Here is a 23326-nt window from a genome sequence, read left to right as displayed (position 1 = left end):
CTCATATGTTTTCTCAAAATGGTACAGCTAAAAGGGATGAGAGACAAAATGGTACAATGGTTAAGAGCATGAGCTTATAAGCTTGGCATCTTGGATTCAAATTTTAGCTCAGTTACCATGATTGGTTGTGTGAATTTGAGCAAGTCACTTTGCCTCTCTGAGTCAGCTTTTCATATGTAAAATAGGGGCAATAATAGTATCTACATAATAGGGTTGTTATTAAATGTTGATATATTAAAAAACAGAATAATGCTTGGTGTATTATAAGTACTACACAAATATTCTGTTTCCAGAGGAGGAATATACATGCCATTTTCATATTAAAAGTAGTAAATATTCATTGCAGAAAAATTAAAAGCACAACTAAGAAAAGATGACCCAAAACCCAAAAATTGCAACTTTATTTTATTTTATTTTATTTTATTTTAAATATATTTTATTGATTTTTTACAGAGAGGAAGGGAGAGGGATAGAGAGCTAGAAACATCGATGAGAGAGAAACATCGACCAGCTGCCTCCTGCACACCCCCTACCGGGGATGTGCCCGCAACCAAGGTACATGCCCTTGACCAGAATCGAACCTGGGACCTTTCAGTCCGCAGGCCGACGTTCTATCCACTGAGCCAAACCGGTTTCAGCAAAAAATTGCAACTTTAAAACTTTTGGTAAATTATACATTTTTCCTATTGCTAAATATACATCTAGATCACTTTTTTTAAAATTTCTTTATTGATTAAGGTGTTACATATGTGTCCTTATTCCCCCATTACCCTCCCAACCTCCCCACTCGTGCCCTCACCCCCCTGGTGTCTGTGTCCATTGGTTAGGCTTATATGCATGCATACAAGTCCTTTGGTTGATCTCTTCCCCTTACTCCCGCCCTCCCCTACCTTCCCTCTGAGATTTGATGGTCTGATCAATGTTTCCCTGTCTCTGGATCTGTTTTTGTTCATCAGTTTCTGTTGTTCATTATATTCTATAAATGAGTGAGATCATGTGATATTTATCTTTCTCTGACTGGCTTATTTCACTTAGCATAATGCTCTCCAGTTCCATCCATGCTGTTGCAAATGGTAAGAACTCCTTTTTTTACCACAGTGTAGTATTCCATCGTGTAGATGTACCACAGTTTTTTTAATCCACTCATCTGCTGATCACTTTTGAAATAGCCACAGAGTATTTCACTGAATGAATGTTCCATAATTGTTAATCCATACCATTTTGTTTAGCATGTTTTGCTTTTATAAATGTTTGCTGTAGCAAACATTCTTGTAGTTTAATATTAGTACACATCATTATTGCATTAACAAATTATTAGAAGTAGAATTTCTGATATAAGTGTGAAACTATGTTTATTTTTTTTAAGCAATCGCCTTTCACAGTTTAAAGAAATCTGGCCTCTGGTCCTAGATTATCTGGATAGTCGCCTCAACTCATCACTCCTCATAGCTATAAAAACCCAATAACTATTACTTATTTCTAAAATCTGTTACATTATCATTCCCATGAAAAAGTACAGTACAGATTTTTCATTATGATTTTATTTTTTGTCTAGGGCCTATGGCCATTGAATGGGGGGAAGGGGGAGGGGAAATAGGGGGGGCAGGAGGCACAAGGAGCAGCTGAGTCCTTAGACTAGTCCCAGGCCGTGCCCTCCATGCTGGTCACAGTCATTGAAGCAGCAGCAGCACACGCAGCATCCGGCCTATGGTGGTCCCAGTCTTCAGGCTGTCTGCAGGGGTCGGGGCCCTGTTACACAGTTCACCATAATGGCAGGTGGAGATGAGCTGGTAGGTGACAAGCTCTTCAGGGTGCTCATAGGGAGTGGACAGCATGCAGTCTTTGTTGATACCAGGGCAGGTCGACTCGGTCAGATCATAGAAGATGTGGTCCTTGGTGCCTGTCATGACTGTGGGCAGAGCCATCACCAGGAGCAGTAGCCAGCCAAGAACCATGGTGGCCTGGTGGTGGTGGGCCTCCTGGAACTGCTGAATGACACTCCGCACGCCCACGAGACTTCTGCCCCTGGTTCTGGCCTCCCCGGGTCAGCACTTGGAGTGTCCTTGGTTCCCAATGATCCGTGTCCCTCTCAGGAGCTTCTTTCTGACCACGACTCCTGGGTCCCAGGGTCCCCGAAGCTTCCCCAGGACAGACACAGCCAGTAGCTGCTGCCCCCAAGAGAGTGTTTGTGAAGCGGAATGGGGTGACCTCACAGACCCCTCAGGGTTCCACTGGCCACTCTGGGGGTGAGGTCATGGGTGGGGGAGGGGTATCACAATCTGTGTGGTAACTTTGGAAAAGGCCAAAATATATTAACATTTAAATTAAAAAATTATTAATTGGTAACAGGCCCCAAAACCATGGCTAATAATTTGGTGCAGGTGTTTTCATTTATTTTTTAAATGTGTATCTTTATGTGTAGATACTGAGTTATAAAATATACACAGAATATCAAAGATAATTTATGTTTGGTATATGCTTTCTTAATATGTCATGAATATTTTTCAACATAATAGAATGTTTTTCATGATAGGTATGTTCATGGATGCCAAGAATTCCATTATATGAATGCAATTTATTCTACTTGAGGGATTTTGTTTCAGTTTTTCACTAGTATAAGTGACAGAATTGATTGAGATTTCTTGTCATATGTCTCTATGTATATTTCTAATATTCCCCTAGGAAAATTTATAGATGTATTTTTTTTGTTTGAAAGGAATGAATATGTTTAAAGTTTTAAAATGTTTTCATGTAATCTTTTAAATTGAAGGATAAGAGATGCATATAGAAGTGCACAAATCATAAGAAGTTGATGGATTGTTTAAAAGTTAGCATAGTCGTGCTTCTAGTATGTGGATCAAGAATTAGAATATTAGCCCAGGAGTCTCTCTCATGCTTCTTCATAGTTAGTAACCCTTTCCAAGCTATTGCCCTTATCCAAGGATAAGCACTCTTATGAACTTTAACACCTATATTAGTTTTACCTGACATTGAAATTAATGAGTGGAATCATATGTTCCCCAATTCAACATTACTTTTGTGATATTTTTCTATAATAGTGCATGTGTCATAGTCTTATTAATTTATTCTCTTTACACTATTCCATTGTGTGGATATGCCACAGTTTATCCAGTCTACTGTTGGTATTCATTTGGGTTGTGTCTAGTATGAGGCTATTATGAATAATGCTGTTAGGATGCGCATGTCCTTTTCTGCATATCTGGAACCATTTATTGGAATCATTCACTCCTCACTTAACTAAAGTGGCACTATTATCATAAATTAAGTAAATATTATAGTCTATATGTTCTCACAGCAATACCATACAGAATTAATAATAATAAATAATGATATATGGTTGTAAGCATCCTATTTTTTCCCCAAGGCTAAAGATACTAAGTATACAAATACATTTTATTTTATATTTTATTTTTCAGTTACAGTTTACATTCAATATCACTGTGTTTTAATTACAGATGTACAGCAAAGTGGTTAGAAAACCATGTATTTTAACAGAGTGGTCCCCCCACTGCTTCAAGTACCCGCCTGGCCCCACTTATTCCAATATTACTGACTATTTCCCTATGCTGTTAAACCTTGTTATTCTTCAAGATTGCCTTGAATAATCTTGGCTCTTTGTATTTCCATATAAATCTTAGAGCTGTCATATCAATTTTTATTAAAAACTAGCTGTTGCTATTTTGATTGAGATTACATTGAATTCACAAATTATTTGAAGAGAACTGATATCTTTACAATATTGGATCTTTCAATATGTCCCTTCAATTGGTTCCTTCCAATAGAGGAACAAGTTATCCTATATAATAAAAGCGTAATGTTCTAAGTGTCCCATGGATCGGTCGACTGCTTGACCAGTTGCTATGACACGCACTGACTACCAAGGGGAAGACGCTCTGACCAGTAGATTAGATTGCTGCTGGGGTCTGGAAGATCAGGACTGGGCAAGAGGGCTGGACATGCCCTGGAGCCCTCCTGCAGTCCCTCCCCAGCTGGCCGGCCCCAATCACCAGCCAGGCCAAGGGACCCCACCCGTGCATGAATTCCTGTATTTGTTTAGTTGTCCCTTAATCTCTCAGTAATGTTTCTAGTTTTTCAGATAGAAGTCTTGCTTTGTGTTTTGAATTATCAAATTACTTCCTACAAATATAATAACTTAGGTTCCAACAAACATCATAAGAGTGCTTATTATTCAGAACTTTGACAAATACCTGTTTTAAAAGAAAATATAATAGTCAAATGATGGCATATCATTGCTGTTTAAATTTGCATTTTGTTGATTACTTAGTGATTGGACTTTTCTTGTGTTTATTGGTTGTTTGCATTTTATGTCAAATTCCAGTTTACATTCTTTATTCAATTTTCCCATAGATCCTCCATCTCTCTTCATTTATTGAATGTTCTTTTTACATATAACAATGTTACCCTTTGATAGATGTTGTAAATGTTCCCAGTTGTCATTTGCTTTTAATTCTGCTACTTGGACTTAATTTCTAAAAGAATAACACAAATATTATATTTAATAGTTTATTTACATTTCTTTCTACTTCTAAAGCGCTTCCCCATGCAAGTATTTTATTCTAGTTCTGTTATTAATGTTTTTAAATCCTCTACAAAGGATATGTTTTTATTGAATTTTAGAGAGAGAGCAAGAGAGAGAGAGAGAGAAAGAGAGAGAGAGAGAGAGAGAGAGAGAGAGGAAAGAGAGAGAACAGGGATCAAACCCACAATCTAGGTATGTGCCCTGACCAGCAATCAAACTTACAAACTTTTGATGTATGGGATGACACTCCAACAAACTGAACTATCCAGCCAGGGCTGTTATTATTATTATTTTTAAATGTATTTTTATTGATTTCAGAGAGGAAGGCAGAGGGAGAGAGAGATAGAAACATCAATGGCCAGGCCAGGGATGTTATTATTAATATTTTACACTTAATACTGTACTTTCTCTAGAATATCTTTGGTGTAAGATATGAAGTTAATATGTAATATCTGTTTGTTTATAAGACAAACAGCTCTGCTTATCTTAATGATAAATTTTCTACACATTTGGAAATTAAAATTCAGAAATTGAAAGGAATAGAAACTAATCTTGTGTGAAATTAGGTCAAGACTCAGTTAGATACTAAATTAATGCATAAGAGAACGGAATGTTTTTAATTGTTTTCTTTCACCACAGGGAATATGTTTTATGAAGAGCATGATTTTATAATACTTAAAAAGATTATTGGAAAGAAATAATACATTTTACTAGTTAAGTGTTTTACATTAATATTTTGATAAGGATATGAAGTAGTATATATAAGAGAAAATTATTTTAAACCATTTAGAAACTGCCATAAATCTTACCCTTTGTCTAAATCATAAACTGTTCACATCTGCTATTTTTTTCCCATGAAGTATATAGAAGAAATCAATTCCTGAATACTGTTTTGAATGGGGTGGGTGGAGCACAAAAGTTATGTGTTAGATGATCTCAAATTCCACCTTACTATTAAATAAGTGATATCATAGGAAAATAATCAGAGGATTTTTGTACGTCAGCGTGGCTCAGTGGTTGAGTGTCGACTTATGAACCAGGAGATCACTTTGCGATTTCTGGTCAAGGCACATGACCGAGTTGAGGGCTCGATCTCCAGTGTAGGCGTGCAGGAGGCAGCTGATTAATGGTTCCCTCTCATCATTGATCTATCTCTATCTCTCTCTCTCTCTCTCTCTCTCTCTCTCTCTCTCTCTCTCTCCCTTCCTCTCTGAAATCAATAACAATATATTTAAAATAATAATAAGAGGATTGTTAACTGATGGCTTTAGATAAGTTATATCCTATTAATAACGATTTGTTATTAAAATATATAAAGTATAGTTCTTCATCATTATTTTTTGGTATGAATTAAAGCTATTAATATTCTTTCCAAATTAACTTATGTAACTGCAGAGTAAATTGATTTATATTTTTTAAATATAGTGAAATGTCTCCCATCCCATCCATAATCTGTCCTACCCTCACCAAACAATGATTTTGGTTTCAGAAATATATCTACAAGATAAATTCCTAGAGCCCTGGCTGGTGTGGTTCAGTTGGTTGGGCATTATCTCATGCACCGAAGGGTTGCTGGTTCAATTCCTGGTCAAGGCACATGCCCAGGTTTCAGGGTCCATCTCTGGTTAGGGGGCCTGCAGGTAGCAGCCAATTGATGTTTCTCTCTCTCCTTCTCCCTTTCTCTCTCTCTAAAACTCAATAAAAATATTTTTTTAACTTTTTTAATCTTTATTGTTGAGATTATTACAGATGTCCCCCTTTTGTCCCCCCATAGCTCCCCACCACCTGATTCCCACCCTACCCCAGGCCCTTGCCACCCTATTGTCTGTGTCCATAGGTACTGCATACATGCATATAAGATTTTTGTCTAATCTCTTCCCGCACCCCCAGAACCCTTCCCTCTGAGAATCATCAGTCCATTCCATTTCCATGCCCCTGATTCTATTCTATTCACCAGTTTATTCTGTTCATCAACTTTTTTTATTCATTTGATTTTTAGATTCACTTGTTGATAGATATGTATTTGTTGTCACTTTGTTGTTCATAATTTTTTATCTTTACCTTTTTCTTTTTCTTCCTCTTCTTAAAGAATACCCTTCAGCATTTCATATAATACTGTTTGGTGGTGATGAACTCCTTTAGCTTTTTCTTGTTTGTGAAGCTCTTTATCTGACCTTCAATTCTGAATGATAGCTTTGCTGGGTAGAGTATCTTGGTTGTAGGTTCTTGCTATTCATCACTTTGAATATTTCTTGCCGCTCCCTTCTGGCCTGCATAGTTTAAGTTGAGAAATCAGCTGACAGTAGTATGGGTACTCCCTTGTAGGTAACTGGTGTGTTTTTTCTGCTTTTAATATTCTCTCTTTGTCTTTTGCCCTTGACATTTTAATTATGATGTGTCTTGGTGTGGTCCTCTTTGGATTCCTCTTGTTTGGGTTCTCTGTGCTTCAAAGATAAAGTCCTAGAAGTAAAAGTTATGGATGAAAGGTTACATGCATTTAATAGATATTGCCAAATTGTCTTCCACAAGGAATACACCAATATATACATCCCACTGGCCACATATAAGGGTCTGCATTTTCCACAACTTTGGCAGCATAGTTTGTTTTCAGGCTTATATTTTTGTCAGTGTATTAGGTGAAATTTTCAGACCTCTCATTATGACCATGACTTACATTATTTTTGTAAATTTAAAATCCATTTGTGTTCTGTTTTTATGAACTTTCCTTAACTTCTGTCCAACTTTCATTTGGATTGTTGGCCTTTGTCTTGTTAGTTGTCAGAAACTCTCTTATGTGTTAGGAATATTGGTCCCTTATTAGAGATGTAAGTCACAAATATTTTTACTTTGCAATTTGTCATTTGTCCTTTGACTTTGTTTGTTTTCTTTTTGCCATTCAGAAGTCTCTCTTGTTTATATAGTCCAATTTACTAATATTTTTGTCTGTTAATTAAAGATTCCTAACATAAAGGTAAAATTACATTTTTATGTTGTTGATTAGCTCTAGACATGTATTGATTCTTACCTTTAAAAAATAAATTAATTCTCAAATTAGAAAATGTTTGTCTTTCATTCAACAGCTATTTATTGAAAATCTATGATATGTAGAAACCTAGTTCATCCAGAAATCAAAGCTCAGTGAGGGAGGTAACTGTCAATAATAAATTAGTGTAAGGTAAATGCTATGGTGGAGGGAAGCACAAGGTCTGTGAGTATATACCTAATGCAAATGTCATAACTGGCTGAAAAGTGTGCCCCACAATCTCATTATAAGCTATCATTCAATTATTCCAGATGTTAGCCAGATTTTACCAATTGTACTGTTTTCTGCCAGAAATTGTTCTATCTCTGTAACCATGAAGGAGTGGGTTGGGTGATGAGAAGGAAACCAACAACCTTAGTTAAAAGTTATACAGATGCCCTGACTGGTTTGGCTCAGTGGATAGAGCATTGGCCTGCAGACTGAAGGGTCCCAGGTTTGATTCCAGTCAAGAGTATGTACCTTGGTTGCAGGCACATCCTCAGTAGGGGGTGTGCAGGAGGCAGCTGATTGATGTTTCTCTCTCATCAATGTTTCTAACTCTCTATCCCTCTCCCTTCCTCTCTGTAAAAAAATTAATAAAATATATATTTTTTAAAAAGTTATACAAATATCACCCTAGCTGGTTTTGCTCAGTGGATAGAGCATCAACTTATAGACAGAAGGGTCCCTGGTTTGATTTCTGTCAAGGCATATGCTCAGATTTTGGGTTCGATCCCCAATAGGGGATGTGCAGGAGGCAGCCAATCAATGATTCTCTCTCATCATTGATATTTCTAGCTCCCTCTCCCTTCCTCTCTGAAATCAATAAAAATAAAAAATAAACGAAAAAAATTTATACAGATTCCTGTGCTTATATATGGAGCCTAAATGAAACACAGACTACTTTGTGATCAGGTATAAATGAGTTCATAACTCTACATTAGAGATTTTAGCAAAATATGATGGCTATTATTTCTGATAGCTTCAGAATCTAGAGGCTCTTAGATGTTTCAAGTTGAAGCTGTAAAATGCTTTTTGAGTAGGAAATGATCCAATAAAAAGAAACTAGTTACCTCCTTATAAATGCTGAAAATGATAAATCAAAGGTATTATTTGATTATATAGTATATACGTGGATTTACATTTGTGATATTAACTATCACACATACACAAACATTCACCCACTCACATATACACACATATATGTAAATATAGTTCAGCACCATAGATGTCCTTATGGGTTAAAACTCATGAAATACAAATAGGTCTTCATCTAATACTATATTTACTACGCTTTATAGCAGGATACAGTTCAGATAAAGCAGATACAGTATCATGATTCATTATTCATGGACAAACATTCCATGTTACCCACACATGTCCTTTTGACTCCTCACCCCACACAGGAAAAGGCACCAGGAATGAAAACCAAAGTTTTTGCTGGTACCTTATAAAAGCCACAGCCTCTATTTGCCTTCTCTCTCTCTCTCTCTCTATATATATATATATATATATAAAAGCCTAAGCGACTGTTTGACTGTCCGAACATCTGACTGGTAGTGATGTGCAATTACGACCAGGAGGCAGACCCTCTGACCAGTAGCTATGATGCACACTGACCACCAGGGGACAGACGCTCAAAGCAGGAACTGCCGAGCTGCGGTAAATTGGAAGCTGCAGTTCTCAGGTGATGCACCCAGAACCAGAGAGGAGGGAGCCCTATTTCGGGGTGTGTCACCTGAGAACTGCACTCTCACAATCCTGGACACCTCAGGGGATGTCAGAGAGATAGTTTCAGCCCAGTCCCTGCAGGCCAGGCCAAGGGACCCCACCAGTGCATAAATCCGTGCACCAGGCCTCTAGTCCTAGATAATAAAAGCCTAATATGCAAATCAACTGAATGGCAGAATGACCTGTGGAATGACTGGTCACTATGACATGCACTGACCACCAGGGGGTAGATGCTCAATGAAGGAGCTGCCCCCAGCCCGCAGGCCCTAGGCAAGCCAAGGTGGGTGCCAGCGAGGGCCCCCGATTTCCCTGCTGGTCACCCCACAGAGGGAGGCAACTGGCGGTGGTAGGGAGCAGGGCCAGTGAGTGGGCAGCACAAGGCCTGCCAAGGCGGGTGCCAGTGGGGGCCCACTGATCTCCCTGCCAGTTGCCCCACAAATTGGCCCTGATCGCTGACCAGGCCTAGGGACCCTACCTGTGCACAAATTTCATGTACTGGACCTCTAGTACTCTATAATAAAGAGGTAATATGCAAATTAACCCTCACACCATAACACCGTCACAAGATGGCAGTGTGCACAGCGGGGGCAAGGCCAGCTGCTCCTTGTGCCTGCCGCTGCAGTTCCCGCGGCCCCATGAGGTGGTGATGGGAGGTCTGGCAGCTGCTCCACACACCTGCTGCCGGAGTTCCCTCAGCCCCACTGCGGGGGGGTCCCGGCTGTTGCCCCACGCGCCGCAGGGGCGGCTCCACAGAGGGTCCAGCAACTCTGTGCGGCTTGATGCTGCATCTGTCTGTGTGGGCACAGGCAAGTCTGGATCTCATGGGATTTTGAGGCACACGCAAGTGGGCAGGGACTTGACTCTGGCCTCCTGGCACAGGTGGACTTGACGCTGTGTCCCCATGGGCATGGGCGCTGGCCCAGACACTGACAGCAGGGAGGATGGAGTCCCATCCCCAACAGAATCAGCCAGAATCAGCCATTGGTCAGCTAGCTCTCAGCGGCCTGACAGCCAGGATTCTCATTCACCTGCATCCCAGTCCCTGACAGCAGGGAGGTGGGAATATGTCTAAAGAGCAACTATTGACACAATGTAGCTGGAGTAAAAAGAAGCCAGTGTCATCGACAGAAAATGTCTGAAGACCAACATGCCTCTGAAGCTGAAAGAAGGTGGCGTTGGCAAGAGAATGTATCTGAAGAGCAACTATTGGCATATCGTAGCTCTGAAGTGGAAAGAAGCCAGTATCATCAACAGAAAATGTGTAAAGACCAACGTGCTTCTGAAGTTGAAAGAAGGCAGCGGCGACAACAGAATATGTCTAAAGAACAGTCATCAACAAGTACTACCAATACTGGTAGGAACTGCCTTCTCCTCAAAAATAGAGTACATGAGGATGCAATTCTCGAACATAGTTGTGGTGGAATGACCATTAGATGTCAATTTTGCCTATCAGTAAATTTCTGTGATGAAAAACCATCTGATGGAAAATTTACTTAATGTTGTAGCAAAGGTAAAGTTTGTCCAAATGATATATGTTTTTCAGAATACCTGGCATATTTTAAAAGATTAATGACAAATAAAGATTCTGACAATAAAAATTTCATGGAAAATATTCATTCCATAAATAGTTCTTTTGCTTTTGCTTCAATGGGTGCAAATATTGCATCGCCATCAGGATATGGGCCATACTATTTTAGCATACACAGACAAGTTTATCACCATACTGGAACTTTACATTCTTTAGATGGTGTTTCTCGGAAGTTTGCTCAACTCTATATTTTAGATACGGCCGAAGTGACAAGTAAAAGATTAGCAATGCCAGAAAACCAGGGCTGCTCAGAAAGACTCATGTTCAACATCAACAACCCTATGCATGAAATAAATGAATTAACAAAATCGTACAAGATGCTACATGAGATAAAAAAGGAAGCCCAATCTGAAGCAGCAGCAAAAGGTATTGCTCCCACGGAAGTTACAATGGATTTTAAATATGATCATAACAGTGATCCAGGTAGATATAATTCTCCCCATGTAACCGAGGTTGCTGTCGTATTCAGTAACGAAGATGGAGAACCTCCTTTTCAAAGGAACTTGCTCATTCACTGTAAACCAGATCCAAATAATCTGAATGCCACTAAAATGAAACAAATCAGTATCCTGTTTCCTACATTAGATGAAATGACATATCCTAGTCTTTTTCCACATGGTGAAAAAGGCTGGGAAACAGATATTGCATTAAGACTCAGAGAAAACAGTGTATTTGACAATAATACTAGACAAAATGTAAGGGCACGAATCACACAAATGCAGTATTATGGATTTCATCTCTCTGTGCGGGACACGTTCAATCCTATTTTAAATGCAGGAAAATTAACTCAACAGTTTCTTATGGATTCATATTCAAAAATGGAGGCAAATCAAATAAATTTCATTAAAACAAACCAATCTAAGTTGAGAGTTGAAAAATATAGTGGTTTAATGGATTATCTCACATCTAGATCTGAAAATGACAATGTGCTAATTGGTAAAATGATAATACTTCCATCAACTTTTGAGCGTAGTCCCAGAAATATGCAACAGCGATATCAGGATGCTATGGCAATTGTAACAAAGTATGGCAATCCCAATTTATTCATAACCATGACATTCAACCCCAAATGGGCAAATATTACAAACGATTTACAACGCTGGCAAAAAGTTGAAAACAGACCTGACTTGGTAGCCAGAGTTTTTGTTTTTGTTTTTAAATATATTTTATTGATTTTTTTACAGAGAGGAAGGGAGAGGGATAGAGAGTTAGAAACATTGATGAGAGAGAAGCATCGATCAGCTACCTCCTGCACACACCCTACTGGGGATGTGCCTGCAACCAAGGTACATGCCCTTGACTGGAATTGAACCTGGGACCCTACAGTCCCCAGGCCGATGCTCTATCCACTGAGCCAAACTGGCTAGGGCAGTAGCCAGAGTTTTTAATATTAAGCTGAATGCTCTTTTAAATGATATATGTAAACTAAAGGCCCAGTTCTAGAATTCATGCACAGGTGGGGTCCCTAGGCCTGGCGGACGATCGAGGCCTATCAGGGGGCTGGTCTGGGGGAGACCCCAGGAGGTTGGACAGCCAGGGGGAGGGGCCACAGGCAGGGCCGGCCGGGAGGGAGGGGCAGCGGCCAACTGGGGAGAGGAGCTGCGGGAGGTTGGTGGGGGCCAATTGGGGCCTGGATCGAGCCAGTTGGCCACCATAGTGCACATCATAGTGACTGGTCATTCCAGTCATTCCACCGTTTGGTCGCTGGGATTTTATATATATAGATACCTTTCCTTTCTGTATTATATTCTACTAGAGGCCTAGTGCACAAAATTTGTTCATGGGGAGCGTGTCCCTCAGCCTGGCCTGCACCCTCTCCAATCCGGGACCCCTTGGGGGATTTCCATCAGGCCTAAACCAGCAGTTAGACATCCTTCTCGCAATCTGTGACCACTGGCTCCTAACCACTCTGCCTGCCTGCCTGATCACCCCTAACTGTTCTCCCCACCTGCTTGATCACCCCTAACCCCTCTGCCTGCCTGCTTGATTGGATCTCCCCTAGCCACCTCTGCCTGCCAGCCTGATTGCCCCTAACCACCTCTGCCTCGGCCCCGCCACATGTCATTGAATTTCAGAAATGCGGACTGCCTCATGCTCATATATTATTAATATCAGATAGTGAATCCAAATTATGAACAGAAGATGACATTGACCATATAATTAAGGCAGAAATTACAGATGAAGACCAGTGTTCTCTACTTTTTCAAATTGTAAAATCAAATATGGTACATGGACCATGTGGAATACAAAATCCAAATAGTCCATGTAGTCGGACATCCCCCGAGGGGTCCCAGATTGGAGAGGGTGCAGGCCAGGCTGAGGGACACCCCCCCTTTCATGAATTTCATGCACCGGGGCACTAGTATTTATATAATTTTAGTCATATGTAGCCAAGATCTATAGTCTAACTCACAGATCCCCAATCCAGATACAGTTGCACACAACAAACAAGGCAGGCCCAATATTTCCCATTCATCTTAAAATTAGTATTCCAAGGAAACATTGTTGTGGGAGCCTAAGATGTGTATATTTTGAAATATACAACATATTTCAAAATGCATATTGTTTACATATAATAAGAGCTTATATAAAATTATTCCCCCATAAATTAATTGAATGGTTATTTTATCCATTATCATCCTTTTCTCCCCACAATTCTGAATCCAATTAAAGACTATAAAGTTCATTAGTTAGTTTTTTTTAAAGTATCTAAAGCAGTTATTCCAAAGTATTGGACATTGCTTACATTATACACTAGTATATTAGTGTGCTCATTTCATTTACATTTTTTTCCTTTCTTTATTAAGGTATCACATATGTGTCCTGATCCTCCATTATCCCCCCACCCTCCACCCCCACTCTTGCCCTCACCCCCCCTGGTGTCTGTGTTCATTGGTTATGCTTATATGCATGCATAAAAGTCCTTTGGTTGATCTCTCCCCCTTGCCCCACCCTCCCTTACCTTCCCTCTGAGGTTTGAGCATCTGATTGATGCTTCTCTGTCTCTGGATTCTCTGGATCTATTTTTGTTCATCAGTTTATGTTGTTCATTATATTCCACAAATGTGTAAGATCATATGATATTTATCTTTTTCTGAGTGACTTATTTCGCTTAGCATAATGCTCTCCAGAACCATCTATGCTGTTACAAATGGTAGGAGTTGCTTCCTTTTTATAGCAGCATAGTATTCCATTGTGTAGATGTACCACCGTTTTTTAATTCACTCATCTGCTGATGGGCACTAAGACTGTTTCCAAATCTTAGCTATTGTAAATTGTGCTGCTATGAACATAGAGGTACATATATGCTTTCTGATTGGTGTTTCTAGTTTCTTGGGATATATTCCTAGGAGTGGGATTACTGGGTCAAATGGGAGTTCCATTTTCAGTTTTTTGAGGAAACTCCATACTGTTCTCCACAATGGCTGCATCAGTCTTCATTCCCACCAGCAGTGCATGAGGGTTTTTTTTTCTCCACATCCTCACCAGCACTTGTCATTTGTTGATGATAGCCATTTTGACAAGTGTGAGGTGGTACCTCATTGTTGTTTTGATTTGCATCTCTCGAATGATTAGTGACTTTCAGCATGTTTTCTTATGTCTCTTGGCCTTCCTTATGTCTTCTTTTGAAAAGTATCTATTTAGGTCCTTTGCCCGTTTTTTGATCGGATTGTTTATCTTCCTTTTGTTAAGTTGTATGAGTTCCCTGTAAATGTTGGAGGTTAAAACTTTATCAGAGATAACATTGACAAATATGTTCTCCCACGCAGTTGGCTTTCTTGTTGTTTTCTTGATGGTTTCTTTTGCTGTGCAGAAGCTTTTTATTTTGGTGTAGTCCCATTTTTTCATTTTCCTCTTTAGTTTCCATTGCCCTAGGAGCTGTATCGGTGAAGAAATTGCTTTGGCATATGTCTGAGATTTTTCGGCCTGTGGATTCCTCTAAGATTTTTATGGTTTCCCATCTTACGTTTAAGTGCTTTATCCATTTTGAATTTATTTTTATGTATGGTGTAAGTTGGTGGTCTAGTTTTATTTTTTTGCATGTATCTGTCCTATTTTCCCAACACCATTTATTGAAGAGAATATCTTGATTCCATTGTATGCTCTTGCCTGCTTTGTCAAATATTAATTGAGCATAGTGGTTTGGGTCAATTTCTGGGTTCTCTGTTCTATTCGATTGGTCTATATGTCTGTTCTTGTGACAGTACCAGGCAGTTTTGAGAACAGTGGCTTTGTAATACAGCTTGATATCTGGTATTGAGATCCCTCCTACTTTGTTCTTCTTTCTCAAGATTACTGCCGCTATTCTGTTTTTTTTTTTATTATTATTCCATATGGATTTTTGGAGAGTTCATTCTAGGTCTGTGAAATATGCTGTTGGTATTTTAATGGGGATTGCATTGAATCTGTAGATTGCTTTGGGTAGTATGGACATTTTAATGATGTTGATTCTACCAATCCATGAACACAGTATATCCTTGCATCTGTTTATGTCTTCCTCTATCTCTTTTTTCAGTGTCCTGTAGTTTTCTGAGTACAGGTATTTTACCTCCTTAGTTAAGTTTATTCCTAGGCATCTTAATTTTTAAGATGTTCTCTATTCATAGTATCATTGTAATATTATTATATTCTATATGTATATTATAACATTTGTGTTCATATTATAATGCAATATTTGTATTATAATCATAGTATCATTAATAATTAATAAGATAATATAGAGTTGCTATTGCAGGTTCACATTCTTTATTTCTGTATACCTGTTTTAGCCCTTGATAATCTGAAGAAAAAGACTTTATACTTGTTTATCCTAGCTCTCTATTTACACTTGAGCTTGAGCAATAATCACTAACTTTTAATGATTTTCCTGTCATTCACTATCATCCAGAGCATTGCTCTAAGCTGTTTACATGGATTGCATACGATTCTTACAATGACCGTATGAAACAGGTACTATTATTATCTTCATTCTATAGAGAAGACATTTAGAGTTAAAGAACTTGGCTAATGTGCCAAGAAAGTGCTGGAACCAAGAATTAAAACTGAGTAGCTTAATTCTAGACTCCACAATGTTGAACAGCATATCATACTGCTTCCCAAATTATTTCAAATTCAATCCCAATGTTATTCATTTATAGGGTTGTTCGGTGGATTAAACAAGACAATTAATGTGAAACTTCCAAGCATGGTGCTTGGTACATAGTTAGCTCTTAATAAACATAACCTATAATCATTTTTTAGGTTCAATTCTAATCCAAATGATTTTTTTACTTCTTATTCTCATCTTCTGATTCTGTTTTACTTGGTTATACTAGAGCTCACTAACTATCACTCACAAAAAATGCAAGTGCAAAGGCAGAGTGTCTGGCTTATAATACACGACACACTTATTTTTAATAAGTGAGTAGTTAAGTGAAGAATGCACTCCTTTAATTTTATTGGTTGGAGTTAGATTTTTGTTTTTCTGGGCGTGTGTTTTCAATTTACTAAAGAAGGTGTACTGTTTTATAAGCATAGACATTTTTGGAAAGACTATTAATCAGTTATTGTTAATACACAAATTAAATCCTAACAGGTAACACATGTCAGTAATCAATATCGTGCTCTTAAAATACCAAATACAGTAAATTTCTATAACATTTTATAACAAATAATTTTTGAAAATATTTCATTTTTCTTTTTTATTTAAATCATGAGAATATTTTTCTTTTGTTTCCTTGCAGGTTTCTAGAGACTTACCTACAAAACAAGGAGAACTTGAGGCTAACATAAAAGATCTTGGACAGCTTGAAGAGCAATTAAATCATCTGCTTCTGTGGCTGTCTCCCATTAGGAATCAGTTGGAAATTCTCAATCAACCAAATCAAAGAGGACCATTTGATATTAAGGTAGGGACTCGTTGCTTTAAATATTGTTTTCCAAAAGAATGGCAATAACAATGAACTAAGTTTCTCATTTGTTACAATCATTATCATTGTTGTTATAATGTTGGTTATTATTATTTGACTCACATTTTCTGTTTGTTTACAGCATTTTCTAGCACTAATATATTCATTAAATTTCTATCATTAGAATACCTTCATCATATTTACTACTACAATCTATTTTCTTTTTTAATGTTTTTATTGATTTGAGAGAGAAAGGAAGGAGAGAGAGAGAGAGAGAGAGAGAGAGAGAGAGAGAGAGAGAGAGAAACATTGATGTGGAGTGTGAGAGAGAAACATCGATTGGTTGCTTCCCATAAACACATCCCAACTGGGGATTGAACCTGCAACTCGGGTATGTGTCCGGACCAGGAATCGAACTGGTGACCCCTCTGTGCATGGGACGATGCTTAACCAACTGAGCCATATTGGCGAGGGCACAATCCATTTTCCATTCCTGTTTTAATTGTACTGAGTATGTTTGTAGACTTCTTATCAATAGCTGAAGTCATTTAGGAGATTAGGTACCTACAAATATAAAGTATAATCTCTTTAGTAGACTTTATATAAAGCCCTCTCAGACTGACTCCAGTTTACCTTTCTCTCCTCTTATTCTGCCAACAACCTCTCCTTATAGCCTAGCCACAACACATTATATTGTATCTTTATATGCATATAGCTTGATGCCATGTCTTTGTTCTTGATCTTCTGTCTTCTTTAAATGACTTCTTTCTTTTTTCTCATGATTAATTTTCTTCCATCTTTCAAGACTGAATTCAGTATCATTGCTTCTTAAAGCTTTCTTCTATACTCTCAAGTAGACTAAAAAAACCCTTTCCAGATTTCTTATAAACCTCTGTATCTATCTCCAATAGCCTTTGTATGTTGATTTGCACATAAATTTTACAGACCTGACTATCTCATCACATTGCTCTTTGAATGCAGAGGGCATCTTCTTATCTTTCTTATTCCCCTTATTTCAGAATAGCCCGAGGGCTCAGCATATGGTGGGTGATTGTTAGTATTTTTGAATCAATGAATAAAAATGCTTAACGAGTCAACCATGGTAATGAGATGCTGCAGGTAAGCCTATGGTTCATACAAACATATCAGATACCATCACCTCCTCTTTTAGTGTCCCCATCAACATTGATTGTTTCTATCTTCTCTCTCTTTCCAGGAGGGTATTATAAGAACTTGTTCCAACATGATGCCCCATTTTACATATCCTGTGGGCCAACAACATTAAGTAGGCAATCAAATAAAACAATCCAAATGAAAGCTCAACCTATTAATTAATATAATAGGTAATTTCAGACTAAATATGCTATGTAGCATCTTTAAGTAAATTTTTCTTTTAATTTATTGACCCAAATTCTTCCATGTATTTACTTCATAAGATTTTAATTATCTAACAACTTTGTTTCCATGTAGTTGCTATTTTATAGGAAATAAAGCAAAGATAAAAGGAAGTGCAAAGATCATCTAGAAAAGAAAAGTAAAAGGTTAGGGAAGATGGGATTGAGTGAGGCTAAGAAGAGAGAGAGCTTTGATATAACTAAAATGAGTTATATTTGCAAAGTACACTCCGCTATTTTTATCCCACTTCTTCCTTATATTTATGTCTAACATTCTGATAGCTAAAGCAGATGACAGTGTCAGCCACAGGTAAACATCATTTCATCAGTGCAAAACCTAGGCTGATCAACCAGTTGGATGGTATTGGATTCAGTCTGATGATTAAACGCAAGTCACAATAGGCTTTACCCAGAAAAAAATTAAATTAACTTTAAGAAAGAATACAGTGCCCAGCTGGCATGGCTAAGTGGTTGAACATCAACCTATGAACCATAAGGTCATGGTTCGATTCCTAGTCAGGGCATATGCCTGGGCTGCAGGCTCAATTCCCAGAGTGGGGTGTGCAGGAGTCAGCCGATGAATGATTCTCCCTCATCATTATTGTTTCTCTATCTCTCCATCTTCCTTCCTCCCTGAAATCAATAAAAATATATTTTTAAAAAAGAAAATATGCAGGACAGCTAACAACACACCCTGTACAGTGATGGCACAGTGGAGGTCTTGACACTAAGGCGTGGATTCTGATGCACCAGTCACAGTGCATTTGGGTCATGTGTGGTCACAAAAACAAGACTGGAGGAGAATGAAACCATATCAACATTAAGAGAAGGCATCGTTCTGGGATTTCTTAGTTTTTCCACCTATCTAGTACATAGTGTCCTCAGAGGTATATGAAAAGCAACCATTCTCCATTGTGATTGTGTCTTATCAATACTTACTTTTCATTACTTAATAAATAATCTCAACATAGAAGTACAGTTACTTGGTCCAATAAACAATGACCTCAGCCACATTCTCAATTATTTTGGATCTAGTTTATTCTCTTTTTAATTTAAAATCTTTATTGTTTACAGTATTACATATGTCTCCTTTTTACCCCATTGACCTTTCCCGAGCAGCTCCCACCCCCCACCAGCACATGTCCTCACACCCCCTACTGTCTGTGTCCATTGTTTATGCTTATATGCATGCATATAAGTCCGTTGGTTGACCTCTTACCCCCCTACACAAACATATCCTCCCCTGCCTTCCCTCTGAGGTTTGACAGTCTGTTCGATGCTTCTGTCTCTCTGAATCTATTTTTGTTCATCAGTTTATGTTGTTCATTATATTCCACAAATGAGTGAGATCATATGGTATTTATCTTTTTCCAACTGGCTTTTTTGCTTAGCATAATGCTCTCCAGGTCCATCCATGCTGTTGTGAATGGTAAGAGTCCTTTCTTTTTTATAGCAGCATAGTATTCCTAAGTGTAAATGTAGCACTGTTTTTTAATCCACTCATCTGCTGATGGGCATTTAGGCTGTTTCCAAATCTTAGCTATTGTAAATTGTGCTGCTATGAAAATAGGGGTGCGTATGTCCTTTCTGACCAGTGTTTCTGGTTTCTTGGGTTATATTCCTAGAGGTGGGATTACTGAGTCAAATGGGATTTCCCATTTTTAATTATTGAGGAAATTCCATACTGTTTTCCACAGTGGCTGCACCAGTCTGCATTCCCACCAACAGTACACAAGGGTTCCTTTTTCTCCGCATCCTCACCAGCACTTGTCATTTGTTGATGATAGCCATTCTGACAGGTGTGAGATGGTACCTCATTGTCATTTTGATTTGCATCTCTCAGATGATAAGTGACTTTGAACATGTTTTCATATGTCTATTGGCCTTCTGTATGTCCACTTTTGAAAAGTGTCTATTTAGGTCCTTTGTCCATTTTTTATTGGATTGTTTATCTTCCTTTTGTTAAATTGTATGAGTTCCCTGTAAATGTTGGAGATTAAACCCTTATTGGTGATAACAATGGCAAATATGTTCTCCCACGCAGTAGGCTTTCTTGTTGTTTTCTTGATGGTTTCTTTTGCTGTGCAGAAGCTTTTTATTTTGGTATAGTCCAACTTGTTAATTTTCTCCTTAGTTTCCATTGTCCTATGAGCTATATCTGGAAAGATGGTGCTATGAGATATGTCTGATATTTTGCTGCCTATGGATTCTTCTAAGATTTTTATGGTTTCCCGTCTTATGTTTAAGTCTTTTTATCCATTTTGAGTTTATTTTTGTGTATGGTGTAAGTTGCTATTCTAGTTTAATTTTTTTGCATGTATCTGTCCAATTTTCCCAACACCATTTATTGAAGAGACTGTCTTGACTCCATTGTATGCTCTTGCCTCCTTTGTCAAATATTAATTGAGCATAATGGCTTGGGTTGATTTCTGGGTTCTCTGTTCAGTTCTCTTGGTCTATATGTCTGTTCTTGTGCCAATACCAGGCAGTTTTGAGAACAGTAGCTTTGTAATATAGCTTGATATCTGGTATTGTGATCCCCCCAACTTTGTTCTTCTTTCTCAGGATTGTTGCAGCTATTCTGTCTTTTTTTATTCCATATGAACTTTTGGAGAGTTTGTTCTAGGTCTGTGAAATGTACCGTTGGTATTTTAATGGAGATTGCATTGAATCTATAGATTGCTTTGAGTAGTATGGACATTTTAATGATGTTGATTCTACCAATCCTAATGAACACGGTATATTCTTCCATTTGTGTATGTCCTCCTCTATCTTTCTCTAGTGTCCCATAATTTTCTGAGTACAGATTCTTTAACTCCTTGATTAAGTTTATTCCTAAGTATCTTAATTTTTTGGTTGCATTGATAAATGGGATTGTCTTTTTTCATTTCTCTTTCTGTGAGTTCATTATTGGTGTATAAAAAAGCCATAGATTTCTGGGTGTTAATTTTGTATCCTGCTTCATTACCAAATTCATTTATTAAGTCTAGTAGTTTTTTTATCGAGTCTGTAGGGTTTTTTATGTACAATATCATGTCATCTGTGAATAATGACAGTTTTACTTCTTCTTTTCCAATTTGGATGCCTCTTATTTCTTCTTGTCTAATCACGATGGCTAGCACTTCCCACACTATGTCGAACAGGAGTGGTGAGAATGGGCATCCCTGTCTTCTTCCTGTTCTTAGGGGAAATGGTTTTAAGTTTTTGCCCATTGAGTATGATGTTGGCTGTAGGTTTGTCATACATGACTTTTATTATGTTGAGGTATGATCCCTCAATTCCCACTTGCTGAGGGTTTTTATCAAGAAAGGGTGTTGGATTTTGACAAATGCTTTTTCTGCATCAATTGATATGAGTATGTAATTTTTGTCTCTCAATTTGTTTATGTGATGTATCACATTTCTTGATTTGCAGATATTATACCATCCTTGCATCCCCGGAATAAATCCCACTTGGTCATGGTGTATGATCTTTCTAATGTAATGCTATATCCGATTTGCTAGAATTCTGTTGAGGATTTTAGCATCTTTGTTCATCAGGGATATTGGCCTGTAATTCTCTTTCTTTGTAGTGACTTTATCTAGTTTTGGGATTAGGGTAATGCTGGCTTCATAGAAAGAGCTTGGAAGTGTGCCTTTATCTTTTTTCTAGTTTATTCTTAAATGTTCCTTGATTTAGTATTGCAAAGAGGAAAGGCCATAAATGCTTTGTTCCCAATTAGGAAGAGCTTTTTGTAACTCACAGATAAAAGCACATTTCTTTACTTTCTAACATAATCTTCAGTTAAAATGTGCTTCTTCATTATATGATGAAAAATATACAATCTTAGCTATCTCTGTATGTTGAATGTGTTTAAAAGTTTACAAAGTCCTATGATATAAATGGGTGTTGTTGACTCAACCAAAGTTACTTTGGTCCCAGTCTGTGCCCCCGGAATGATTAACAAATATTGAAAACGTGCATTGGGCCTTTGTTTGTCCATGGCCCATAGGTTCCTGCCAATAGGTCCCTGCAGTTGGGAATGAAAGCCACTCTCAGCTTTGTTAATCACTTTCCTTTATCAAAGCTTCAAGTCGCCACTCTTGATGCTGTGTGTGGTTTCACAAAATCTTAATATTTGTCTCCCGAAGCTTGGTCTAATTCACTGAGGGGAGAAGCAGCTTCTTTTTTTTTCTGGCAGTAAAACTCCTTGGCTTCAGTCCTCTGTGCATATTCTGAGTTTTTCATATCTGGAGTGCAGATTTCAAAAATATCCCTTTAGCCATTTTCTTATACTTACAGCTGTATTAAACACACACACACACACACACACACACACACACACCTAATAAGATTTTTAAAAATCATATATTTAATGACTGGAGAGATTCCCTCCATAATTCTCATACCCCTAGCTTGTAATCAGGAAGTTGTGACCTGTATGAATAATTAACTTACCTAGTTCTTTATTTCCCTTTATCTAGTTTCTATCTATAGTCACTGTCTAAAAATGTTATTGAGATTACACATAGTTCTGCTTTAAGCTATGTGAATTTAGACTGTACAGGCAGCTATAGCCCTCTGCTTAAAGAGATTAAACTTTTTTTCAGTTAAAGAAAGATGGGAAGCCCTGGCTCAGTGGATAGTGTCAAGCTGCGGACCAAAGTGTTCCGGGTTCGATTCTAGTAAAGAGCACATACCTTGGTTTCAGGCTCCTCCCTATCCCAGGCCCTGCTCAGGGCTCGTGCAGGAGGCAACCTATTGATGTGTGTTTCTATCACATCAATGTGTCTCTCTGTCTTTTCCACTCTCCCTAAGAATCAATGGAAAATAACATCCAGTGAGGATTAAAAAAAAAAGAGAGAGAGAGAGAAAGATGGGGAAATGGACTTTCTTAATTTTAAACTATTGGAAACCAAAAATAAACTTTCCAAACAGTTTTGAGGACATGCCCATTTTTAACACAGAGAAAGAAATACTTTCTTAAAATCTGAGAAGTAAGTTAATGCAAAGGAAGCCAATGTACAAGCTGCCATTTCCTCAATTTAAGTAACTCTTTTTTGTCTGGCCATGGTGGCAATGGCTACCTCTGAAACAAGGGACCTACTGTTTTGCCATTCAGGTCATTTGTTTTCTCTAGTCAAATTCTGAACACCAGTAAGA

At 38.0% G+C, this 23326-nt stretch overlaps 1 protein-coding gene across 2 annotated transcripts in view; it reads left to right on the top strand.

Moving 5' to 3' along the window:
- The window catches only part of DMD (dystrophin), a 2362317-nt gene that overhangs the window by 1510223 nt on the left and 828768 nt on the right, over positions 1–23326 (top strand). For both annotated transcript variants that reach the window (XM_079764882.1, XM_079764883.1), the window contains exon 48: positions 16626–16790. In XM_079764882.1, the coding sequence (XP_079621008.1) occupies positions 16626–16790 (165 nt within the window). The remainder of the gene's footprint in view (positions 1–16625; positions 16791–23326) is intronic.

Source organism: Cnephaeus nilssonii (genome assembly GCF_951640355.1).
Source record: "Cnephaeus nilssonii genome assembly, chromosome: X".
NCBI lineage: Eukaryota > Metazoa > Chordata > Mammalia > Chiroptera > Vespertilionidae > Cnephaeus > Cnephaeus nilssonii.
Note: the sequence above shows the minus strand (reverse complement) of the source record. Positions and strands in the feature narration are given on the sequence as shown.